Raw genomic sequence first — 13,135 nt, 5'->3', positions numbered from 1 at the left:
GTCTTGTCCCCGATGGACGGCTGCTGGTATCCACTTAGGGCATTGGCCAAAACTGCTGGCCCAGGCCGCTGAGCCCAGACAGAGTTGCAGTGAAGAGCCAGCCAGGTGTCAGCAGGAGCAGATGAAGCAATGTACGGGGCTGGCAGCCATGAAGCAGCTCTACTGGGCTACAGTTGCCGACTGGAGTGAACCTATATGAGCTCAAGAACCTTGCGAGGGCTTCCTCTGGAGAAGACAGCATGGTATATTTTTCCATTTGAGTTTTGAATGTACAGACCAGCTGCTCTGACTCACCAATGGAGTGAAGATGAAATTGAGGGGGCAATGAATGTACAAGAAACACGTCAAAGGTCCAAGTGTAGAAGGTGCACAACATCCTGCTGCAGTGTGGACAGGATCACAAACCCCAGCACTGAATCTTCAGTAGCCAGACGTAATACACCATCAAGAACTGAGAGGCAGTGGCAGAGAACACAATAATTATGGAAAGGATCCAAAGCTCAGTCCAGAAGCCAGCCACGTTGGACAAATTGAACTAGACATAAGATAGGATCGACCATGACAGCTGCTGAAATCTGAGAACTGGTAATGAGAAAACCATCCACGATGTTTTGGGCTTCAACGTCTAAATGGAAACACAAGTTCATCCTAATCAAATGCAGGATTGGTACCAATTGGGAACTGAGACAGAGCATCCATAATAGCATGTGGTGCAGAAATGAATCTTGTAGTTATACTGTGACAATAACAGAGCTTAGCGTTGCCAGTGATGGGCTGCTTTGTCTGGTAGATATACCCAAGGATGGTAAACAGAAAGCAGAGGTTTATGATTTGCAACCAAATGGAATTTAGAACAGTATAGGAAAGCATGACTTTTTTGTACTAACACAATAGAAGGAGCTTCTTTTTCAATCTGTGAGTAGTGCTATTGCACCTGTGTTTTGGAAGTGTAAGCAATAGGGACTTGGGACCACCCACGTATTTGTGTGTGAGAACAGTCCCAAGACCATACTGGGAGGTGTCTGTGGCCAAAACAAGATGTTGGCCTGGTTAGAAGGTAACCTAGCAAGGTGATGAGCATAATTTTGTTTTCAACAGGGTAAAAGCATGCTCACAGGTGGGTGACCAGAGAAAAGGAACACTTTTACGTAAGAGGGCATGAAGAGACTGAGCCACAGTGGCTGTATCAGGAAGAAATTTATGGTAGTATGCAGTCTTTCCAAGAAAGGCCTGCAACTCTTTGACATTGGTAGCCTGCAGCTCCTTGATATTGGTAGGATGCAGCAAAGTCACAACAGTATCAACATGCTGGCATAAAGGCTTGATGTCAGCACGCAAGACTTCAAAACCAAGACTGAGGACAGATGGATGAAAAAAATGAGATTTGTCCATGTTACAGCCAGTCCCAGCAGCCTGTAACACAGTGAAGAAGGCACAAAGGTTTTTTCAAGTGTTCATCTGCTGAGGAACCAGAAACCACAATATCATTTACCCTGGCACAGAGGCTGTGTTTCACTCCAAAAATCATTGGAAAGTAGAAGGGGCACTAGCTACACTGAATGGCAGGTGCTAGTATTATTGGTGTAGCCTGAAGAGGATATTCACTACGAGGATATGCTTGGAATCATCATCCAAGGCAGTTGCAAGTAGTCTTCTGACAAGTCTCCTTTTGGAAAAATATTGACCCCTGGAAAGCTTTGCTACGAGTTCATCATCCTGATGGGGTAAGGGATGGGTATCAAGAACAGTCCATGAATTTACAGACTGTTTAAAATCACCACAGAGCCAAAGTTTGCCGTTAGGGTTTGCAACAATTACCAACACAGTACACCGTTCACTAGAGGAGACAGATGTGAAAACAGTCAAGGATATAAGTCAATTGAGTTCTGATTTGACTTGCTCCTGTAAAGCTAGTGTGATGTGAACCTTGAAATCGGTAGCACACCCTAAAAATTCTGAAAACATTGAGGAAAATTCCAAGCAGAGTACATCCAGTTGTTGGCATAGAACTCTATCCAGTAACGGACGCAATTTGTCGAAAATAGAGATATCAAAAATTTTGACGCTTCTAATCTAAATAAGTTTTCAGTGTTGGCATCGTACACCACTAGAAAGGTCAAAGACCGAACAACTAATTTATACACTACTGGAGTAGAAAACTGTCAAAAAGTTAAATGACGGCGACGACGATGAGAAGCAATGGTGTCTACATCACATCAAGCCTCTATCTTAGATCCTGCTTCCCTAGATACTACAAACAACTGGTCAATGTTCACAAAGCTTCTATGAGAGGGATTTTCACATTGTAAAGCATGTTCGAATTTCTATATCAGGGGCCAAGCATATTACAGAATCACTAACCACTGAATCGGCATACAAGTCCTGGAGAGCGTCAGTAACAAACTGGCAACGACAGCTAACACTGAAGTTCCGTAGCACAAGCTCTGTATGACTGATGTGGCTACTTTTGACAACAGGAGAACTCAATGTGACCTGCAATAGCGTCAGTATGTTTGCAGTAATAAGCAGAGACCAACTGACATTTCATCAAAAGAGAGACTGGCAGGGTCTTGAGGGGCAGCCAGCTGACACTAAAGGTGATAAACACAAGGAGAAATCCATGACAGAAAGTCTTACAAACGTTGAGGTCGGTGACTCCATAAGCTCAGAAATGTTGAAGAAGGAATTTTTCTGATGTGTCCCAATCTTTCATAGAATCATTATACGGAGGAAATGGTGGGGGGTCTTGTTAGTGGCAGTGAACTCTGGCATGTTAACGGAGCAGTCAAATTGCTTAGTGCTTCGGAGAGAGACTTCTGATGGCTGGTGAGAGGGCCACTGCTGTTCAACAAGATATTGCAAAACTTCATTCATTGACATACTGGCCATAGCAAACCGAGAAACTGAAGATGTGGAGTAAAATCCCATTCTCGAAACCAAAAATATTGTAACATTGCACACCACAATACCAGAATTCCAGCCAAAGTACTTTTATTCTGTTTCCACATGCAGGGATGTACTAACACACTTAAATAAGAAGGACATTATCGTACATCTGTCACCTAAATATTAGACTGGCATGCCAGCTTACGTATGGCTGTTGGCACACAGCCCAGCACCTGCTGTGCCATGCTGTACTGTCTGCACCGATGCAAGTGGGCCTCTTTAGGCCAGCCATGGAGGCACTTGAAGTTTGATTATGCGCACATACTGTATAGGGTTACAACATATATGATATGCAAATCTAAGGTGGCGGTCGCTAAAACAAAAGCATTTTTTTGTTGCAATGATATTTCTTCACAAAATTTCAATCACTTACTTTCTTCTCCAAATACGAATTTTTTTTTATTGAATACCACCTACATAGAGAAAAATAACCATTGTAATAAAATAAGAGAAATAGAAGGTCATATGGAAACATTTATGTCTTCATTTTCCCCACAAACTATTTGAAAATGGAATGGTCAAGAAATAGTCTGAAATTGTTTCTCTGAACCCTCTAACAAAAATTTAAATGTGAATGCAGAGCAATCACACTGATGTACATGTGGATTGATTATGCCATGAAACTAGCAACTGGTGACTTTATACATTTCTTGGAATGTTTATTCTTTATAAAAACTATTACTTAATGGTATATAATGGTCATACAAACATTGTTAATTACCAGGTATTTTCAATGCCCATGACTTCTAAGTGACTGCCAATATTTTCTGGGTAGCGAATGTCTGGAGTTGAGCAATTGCGACTGTTAGTGTCACTATTATTTTCATCCAAGTCTGCAAAAGTATCATTAAGTGGAGTAAGACCATTTATTTCTTCACAATTAAAATGATTCTCATCATTTACAGCTGCTGAACATAAGGTGAAGACAGTGGCGTCTTGATCCATTCAAGATAAATGTGATTCCTGTGAACAGTCGGAAAGTATTAGTATGACATGTTTATTTTTCAACCTCCTCCTCCTACTACTACTACTACTACAACTAATAATAATAATAATAATAATAATAATAAACCCCGTGGAGGCCCGGGAAAAGAATAGGCCTCCGGTATGTTCTGCCAGTCGTAAAAGGCGACGAAAAGAACAAACCACTAATAGGGCTAACCCCCCTTTTAGTGTGATTACTTGGTTCAGGACAGAACTAAAGAAGCCTCGGACAAGCGCCGTCATGGTCGGGGACGGCGCTTGAACCCTATGCCCGCCCACAATGGTAATGACACTGCTAGCCAACTGGAAAATGATTTAAATCCAAATAGAGGTGTTTTGCAGGATATGCTTCCTGCAACCACCCTAGAAGGAAAACAAAGACAGAGGATGAGATGGTCAGATGAAGTTAATCGACACCTCATGTTCTGTTATTACCAAGCAACAAACCTAGGAACCAACACAACTGGATACAGATCACAAGTATACACAACATTTATTACCAGATACCCAGAATTAAAATTTTTAACAGAACAACGTCTAGCTGATCAGATTCGTGTAATAAAAAAAAATAACAGGATACCCCAGTCAGAATTAGAAAACATCAAACAACAAGTACAACAAATACTGGAACAAAATAATGTGCAATTAGAAGAAGAAGAAAATACAGTAATGGACTCAAACATCCCAGAGCAAACAAACAAAGAACACCACGCATCAATTAAACAATCAGAGGAAAACGAAATCTTAAGACAGCCACCAGAACAAGCACAAATAGAACATGAAGTGACACACATGTTAGATATAGAAGAAAAATTTCAGTTGACATATATAGAATACAAAGACACAAATACAGACATTAGACCATTCTTGCATAGACCACCAAATAGCCCACAAGTCGAAACAACAATAAAAACTATCAACACAATCTTACACAACAAAATAAATGAAAATACAACTATGGAAGAGTTACAACTACTGATTTATATAGGAGCACTCACTACACTAAATATACACACTAGGCAGAGATCAGAACCAACCAACACACAGAAGAAACCCACAAAACCAGCATGGCAACACAGGCTACAGATCAGAATAGAAAAACTGAGAAAAGACATCGGACAGCTAACACAATTTATAAGAAATGAAATATCAGACAAAAAACGAAAAAGGTTAGGTAAAATCTCACAACAAGAAGCAATAGAGCAATTAGATGAAAAGAAGCAGAAATTACAAGCTTTGGCGAAACGACTTAGAAGATACAAAAAAAGTGAAAACAGAAGGAAACAAAACCAAACATTCAACACAAACCAAAAGAAATTTTACCAAACAATAGATAACACACACATAAAAATAGACAATCCACCAAACATAAGAGACATGGAACACTTCTGGAGCAGCATATGGTCAAACCCGGTACAACATAACAGGCATGCACGGTGGATACAAGCAGAAACAGATAAATACAAGATGATACCACAAATGCCTGAAGTGATAATTTTGCAACATGAAGTCACCCGAGCAATTAATTCTACGCACAACTGGAAAGCCCCTGGAAATGATAAAATAGCAAATTTCTGGCTAAAGAAGTTCACCTCAACACATTCACATCTAACTAAATTATTTAACAGTTACATTGCAGACCTATACATATTCCCCGCTACACTTACACATGGAATAACTTATCTGAAACCTAAAGATCAAGCAGACACAGCAAACCCAGCTAAATATCGCCCCATAACATGCCTACCAACAATCTACAAAATATTAACTCAGTCATTACACAGAAATTAATGACACATACAACACAGAACAAAATTATAAATGAAGAACAAAAAGGCTGCTGCAAAGGAGCGCGAGGATGTAAAGAGCAACTGATAATAGATGCAGAGGTGACATATCAAGCTAAAACTAAACAAAGGTCTCTACACTACGCATACATTGATTACCAAAAAGCTTTTGATAGTGTACCCCACTCATGGTTACTACAGATATTGGAAATATACAAAGTAGATCCTAAATTGGTACAGTATCTAAACATAGTAATGAAAAACTGGAAAACCACACTTAATATCCAAACAAATTCAGATAATATCACATCACAGCCAATACAGATTAAGCGTGGAATATACCAAGGAGACTCATTAAGTCCCTTCTGGTTCTGTCTTGCTCTGAACCCACTATCCAACATGCTAAATAATTCAAATTATGGATATAATATTACTGGAACATACGCACACAAAATCACACATTTGCTATACATGGATGATCTAAAACTACTGGCAGCAACCAATCAACAACTCAACCAATTATTAAAGATAACAGAAGTATTCAGCAATGATATAAATATGGCTTTTGGAACAGACAAATGTAAGAAAAATAGCATAGTCAAGGGAAAACACACTAAACAAGAAGATTACATACTTGATAACCACAGCGACTGCATAGAAGCGATGGAAAAGACAGATGCCTATAAATACCTAGGATACAGACAAAAAATAGGAATAGATAATACAAATATTAAAGAAGAACTAAAAGAAAAATATAGACAAAGACTAACAAAAATACTGAAAACAGAATTGACAGCAAGAAACAAGACAAAAGCTATAAATACTTATGCTATACCAATACTGACCTACTCATTTGGAGTAGTGAAATGGAGTAACACAGACCTAGAAGCACTAAATACACTTACACGTTCACAATGCCACAAATATAGAATACATCACATACATTCAGCAACAGAAAGATTCACATTAAGCAGAAAGGAAGGAGGAAGGGGATTCATTGACATAAAAAACCTACATTATGGACAGGTAGACAATTTAAGAAAATTCTTTCTAGAACGAGCAGAAACTAGCAAAATACACAAGGCAATCACTCATATAAATACATCGGCTACACCACTGCAGTTTCATAACCACTTCTACAACCCTTTAGATCACATAACATCAACAGATACGAAGAAAGTAAATTGGAAAAAGAAAACACTTCATGGCAAGCACCCGTATCATCTAACACAGCCACACATCGATCAAGACGCATCCAACACATGGCTAAGAAAAGGCAATATATACAGTGAGACAGAAGGATTCATGATTGCAATACAGGATCAAACAATAAACACCAGGTATTACAGCAAGCATATTATTAAAGATCCCAATACTGCAACAGATAAATGCAGACTTTGTAAACAACAAATAGAAACAGTAGATCACATCACAAGCGGATGTACAATACTAGCAAATACAGAATACCCCAGAAGACATGACAATGTCGCAAAAATAATACATCAACAACTTGCCTTACAACATTAACTTTTAAAACAACAAGTTCCTACATACAAGTATGCACCACAAAATGTACTGGAGAATGATGAATACAAATTATACTGGAACAGAACCATTATAACAGATAAAACAACGCCACATAACAAACCTGACATCATACTCACCAATAAAAAGAAGAAATTAACACAACTAATCGAAATATCCATACCCAATACAACAAATATACAGAAGAAAACAGGAGAAAAAATTGAAAAATACATCCAACTGACTGAGGAAGTCAAAGACATGTGGCATCAGGATAAAGTTGACATCATACCAATTATACTATCAACTACAGGAGTCATACCACACAATATCCACCAGTACATCAATGCAATACAGCTACATCCAACCATATATATACAACAACAGAAATCCGTAATTATTGATACATGTTCAATTACCCGAAAGTTCCTAAATGCAATATAACACATACCGTACAGTTAATAGGAAGTGACGCTTGATCAAGGTCCGCGTCACTTTCCATTCTTAACCAGACTTAACGTCTGAGAAAGTAAAGAAATAATAATAATAATGCCTGCTTTAGTTGACCGAGACTTAAAGACAATATGATACCGGTTGTTTTCAGCAACGAAATATGAAGTCTCTTAAGAAGAGGTACAAACTTATGATGAATAAAAAGCTTCTTACTACATTTTAAAGTTAAAACTTATCAACAGCGATTTCAATATTATGTGAAATAGCCTTTAATCTATGTTTGGCTTCAACTGTAAGATCCTGTGCACCGAATTTTACATGTGTACTGGGAGAGAACAGTTAATAAAGGGCACTGGTACATGCACTACACTTGAAAATAAGTATGCTGTAGTAAAAACAAAATTCACAGTAAGACTGCAACATTCAGGGCATTTGGAAACTCATTACAAACTTCTAGGATTTGTAGATGGGGTCAGTACATAATATTTTGAACAGGAACCCATGTCCAGAAACTTACCATATTTGTTCTACAGTGGTTTCAATTCAGACGTTTAACTTGTCCACTTCTGCTTCAGGATTGGATTAGGCATGCACAGTACAATTATTAGGTTGTTGTTGTTGTGGTCTTCAGTCCTGAGACTGGTTTGATGCAGCTCTCCATGCTACTCTATCCTGTGCAAGCTTCTTCATCTCACAGTACCTACTGCAACCTACATCCTTCTGAATCTGCTTAGTGTATTCATCTCTTGGTCTCCCTCTACGATTTTTACCCTCCACGCTGCCCTCCAATGCTAAATTTGTGATCCCTTGATGCCTCAAAACATGTCCTACCAACCGATCCCTTCTTCTAGTCAAGTTGTGCCACAAACTTCTCTTCTCCCCAATCCTATTCAATAGCTCCTCATTAGTTACGTGATCTACCCACCTTATCTTCAGCATTCTTCTGTAGCACCACATTTCGAAAGCTTCTATTCTCTTCTTGTCCAAACTGGTTATCGTCCATGTTTCACTTCCATACATGGCTACACTCCATACAAATACTTTCAGAAACGACTTCCTCACACTTAAATCTATACTCGATGTTAACAAATTTCTCTTCTTCAGAAACGATTTCCTTGCCATTGCCAGTCTACATTTTATATCCTCTCTACTTCGACCATCATCAGTTATTTTGCTCCCTAAATAGCAAAACTCCTTTACTACTTTAAGTGTCTCATTTCCTAATCTAATCCCCTCAGCATCACCCGATTTAATTTGACTACATTCCATTATCCTCGTTTTGCTTTTGTTGATGTTCATCGTATATCCTCCTTTCAAGACACTGTCCATTCCGTTCAACTGCTCTTCCAAGTCCTTTGCTGTCTCTGACAGAATTACAATGTCATCGGCGAACCTCAAAGTTTTTACTTCTTCTCCATGAATTTTAATACCTACTCCGAATTTTTCTTTTGTTTCCTTTACTGCTTGCTCAATATACAGATTGAATAAAATCGGGGAGAGGCTACAACCCTGTCTCACTCCTTTCCCAACCACTGCTTCCCTTTCATGCCCCTCGACTCTTATAACTGCCATCTGGTTTCTGTACAAATTGTAAATAGCCTTTCGCTCCCTGTATTTTACCCCTGCCACCTTCAGAATTTGAAAGAGAGTATTCCAGTTAACGTTGTCAAAAGCTTTCTCTAAGTCTACAAATGCTAGAAACGTAGGTTTGCCTTTTCTTAATCTTTCTTCTAAGATAAGTCGTAAGGTCAGTATTGCCTCACGTGTTCCAACATTTCTACGGAATCCAAACTGATCTTCCCCGAGGTCCACTTCTACCAGTTTTTCCATTCGTCTGTAAAGAATTCGCGTTAGTATTTTGCAGCTGTGACTTATTAAACTGATAGTTCGGTAATTTTCGCATCTGTCAACACCTGCTTTCTTTGGGATTGGAATTATTATATTCTTCTTGAAGTCTGAGGGTATTTCGCCTGTCTCATACATTTTGCTCACCAGATGGTAGAGTTTTGTCAGGACTGGCTCTCCCAAGGCCATCAGTAATTCTAATGGAATGTTGTCTACTCCCGGGGCCTTGTTTCGACTCAGGTCTTTCAGTGCTCTGTCAAACTCTTCACGCAGTATCTTATCTCCCATTTCATCTTCATTTACATCCTCTTCCATTTCCATAATATTGTCCTCAAGTACATCGCCCTTGTATAAACCCTCTATATACTCCTTCCACCTTTCTGCCTTCCCTTCTTTGCTTAGAACTGGGTTGCCATCTGAGCTCTTGATATTCATACAAGTGGTTTTCTTCTCTCCAAAGGTCTCTTTAATTTTCCTGTAGGCAGTATCTATCTTACCCCTAGTGAGACAAGCCTCTACATCCTTACATTTGTCCTCTAGCCATCCCTGCTTAGCCATTCTGCACTTTCTGTCGATCTCATTTTTGAGACGTTTGTATTCCCTTTTGCCTGCTTCATTTACTGCATTTTTATATTTTCTCCTTTCATCAATTAAATTCAATATTTCTTCTGTTACCCAAGGATTTCTATTAGCCCTCGTCTTTTTACCTAGTTGATCCTCTGCTGCCTTCACTACTGCATCCCTCAGAGCTACCCATTCTTCTTCTACTGTATTTCTTTCCCCCATTCCTGTCAATTGTTCCCTTATGCTCTCCCTGAAACTCTCTACAACCTCTGGTTCTTTCAGTTTATCCAGGTCCCATCTCCTTAAATTCCCACATTTTTGCAATTTCTTCAGTTTCAATCTGCAGTTCATAACCAATAGATTGTGGTCAGAATCCACATCTGCCCCTGGAAATGTCTTACAATTTAAAACCTGGTTCCTAAATCTCTGTCTTACCATTATATAATCTATCTGATACCTATTAGTATCTCCAGGATTCTTCCAGGTATACAACCTTCTTTTATGATTATGAACCAAGTGTTAGCTATGATTAAGTTATGCTCTGTGCAAAATTCTACAAGGCGGCTTCCTCTTTCATTTCTTCCCCCCAATCCATATTCACCTACTATGTTTCCTTCTCTCCCTTTTCCTACTGACGAATTCCAGTCACCCATGACTATTAAATTTTCGTCTCCCTTCACTACCTGAATAATTTCTTTTATCTCGTCATACATTTCATCAATTTCTTCATCATCTGCAGAGCTAGTTGGCATATAAACTTGTACTACTGTAGTAGGCATGGGCTTTGTGTCTATCTTGGCCACAATAATGCGTTCACTATGCTGTTTGTAGTAGCTAACCCGCACTCCTATTTTTTTATTCATTATTAAACCTACTCCTGCATTACCCCTATTTGATTTTGTATTTATAACCCTGTAATCACCTGACCAAAAGTCTTGTTCCTCCTGCCACCGAACTTCACTAATTCCCACTATATCTAACTTTAACCTATCCATTTCCCTTTTTAAATTTTCTAACCTACCTGCCCGATTAAGGGATCTGACATTCCACGCTCCGATCCGTAGAATGCCAGTTTTCTTCCTCCTGATAACGACGTCCTCTTGAGTAGTCCCCGCCCGGAGATCCGAATGGGGGACTATTTTACCTCCGGAATATTTTACCCAAGAGGACGCCATCATCATTTAATCATACAGTAAAGCTGCCAGTTCAAAATGAAACATAACAAAAAAGAGCCCAGCATACTATACATACAGAATGTAATGTTTAAATGTTAATAACAAAAAATGTGCTCAAGTGATAAATGGATATTTTGTTAAGTTTCCTTTTGAATTGTTACCTAATAATTCTACTGCATCATGGCTAACTCAATTTCTCAAGCAGAAGTGGGTGAATGAAACATCTGAACTGAAAGTGTCTTAAACAGAAAGAGTATGTTTCTGGACATGGGTTCCTATTCTCACTCCCTTCTACAAGTCCTAGGAGTTTGTAACAGGTATTTCCAAACACCCTGTATACCAAGAAGGTTAATGGAATACACATACCCTTCACCTACTGACAATTAGAATTGCCGTAACTTAACTCTAAATAAAAAACTTCTGATACGGGGAATAACTATCACCTGTTTACCGCAAATTACAACCCCACAATGCAGTTTATTACAATTCAGTATGCACAACCAATTACTATGGGGACTAATCCACTGCTTTGACAACACTGAATATATATTTTTTATTTTTATAACTGAGGCATTTATTGATGTGCTACTTTGATAAATATGCAGAGATCAAAGAATGAATGCAGGAGAGAATTCCATCACATACACAGAGGCCTTCTCAGAACTGAAACACAAATTTACGCAAGCTATGAATATGGCTATGAAAAGTTCAACATTTTATTATGTGTTATTACAGTATAGATAGAATGATCCCACTTTCCTCTAATCTACGAGGTTACTTGGCTTGCCACTTCCTGGCAATTAAAGGAGTGGGGAATGAGAGAGGGTCAACAAGGGGGAGTGGGGGCATGCAGGTGAAACTCACATAGGCACTTTCAGTAACACAAATTTGGTTTGCTGCCTGAACACTTTGAGTGCTGCAAGTTTATCAACCTATTATCTCTCTTAAGTCTTCCATATCGGTTTTGGTTTTGTTCACAACAGAGGCTGTTGTCACAGTATTATGTTCCTGATTATGACCAGGCGTGTGTACTGCATGTTTCATTTTGCATTATGAATAAAATGTTACTCATATTCTGACTGATTTTTGCTTGCATCTGCAATATTAGGTGAAGTAAATGATTTCATATTTGTTTCTGTTTCATATGAAACAGATGGTGGTGGTGATGGAGAGGGTTGTATGGGCGCACGATGGCAAGGTCTTCAGTGCCTGCTCAGTAACAAATTGAGACAGGTGTCAAGAAAATACTCAGAACAGTAAGATAAAACAGAACGTAAAACATGGGTAACAAGCTTGGAAAAATATGTGCCTACCCACACCGAAGCGTGGGACGAAGCATGCCGTCAGCAGTAAAACATGGACAACACAGGAAGAAAGTAGTAGAGGGAGCTAAAACAATATAGCAAATGGAGGCGGCTGGCTGACCGCAAGGAAAAAAGGGAGGAGCCAGCCACTTTGCAATACACTAAAGCCTCCAGCCTAAAAGTTTAGGCCAGAGTCCAGACACATCACCAAACTTCAAAACCCTAGACACACATGTCTCATCATTAGCTAAAACACAGAGCAGATCGCCATCAACTTGTGCTTCCGCCCTTGCATCACGGTATAAAATGCAGTCTGTTAAAATGTGGCAGACAGAGATGTGCACACCAAAAGCATCACAAAATGGGGGATCCTCCCGCCGAAATAGAAAGCCATGTGTGAGAGGGCAGTGCCCAATCCGAAGACGCGTGAGGGTCACTTCTTCCCACCTGAGCAACCAGCAGGAGGAACGCCACGGCCAAGTTGTTGACTTCACCAACCACAGTTTATTGGCCGTCACTGCCAGCCATTCCTCCTCCTACAACTCCATGTACT

General features: G+C 39.3%; 1 protein-coding gene across 4 annotated transcripts in view; it reads right to left on the bottom strand.

The window, feature by feature from the left end:
- The window catches only part of LOC126194957 (uncharacterized), a 233,260-nt gene that overhangs the window by 162,514 nt on the left and 57,611 nt on the right, over nt 1-13,135 (bottom strand). For all 4 annotated transcript variants that reach the window (XM_049933347.1, XM_049933349.1, XM_049933346.1 and 1 more), the window contains exon 2: nt 3,668-3,909. In XM_049933347.1, coding sequence (XP_049789304.1) covers nt 3,668-3,891 — 224 coding nt within the window. In that variant the 5' untranslated portion in view covers nt 3,892-3,909. The remainder of the gene's footprint in view (nt 1-3,667; nt 3,910-13,135) is intronic.

This window comes from Schistocerca nitens, chromosome 7, assembly GCF_023898315.1.
Source record: "Schistocerca nitens isolate TAMUIC-IGC-003100 chromosome 7, iqSchNite1.1, whole genome shotgun sequence".
Lineage (NCBI taxonomy): Eukaryota > Metazoa > Arthropoda > Insecta > Orthoptera > Acrididae > Schistocerca > Schistocerca nitens.
The sequence above is the reverse complement of the archived record's forward strand: the minus strand, read 5'-3'. Positions and strand labels throughout refer to the sequence as shown.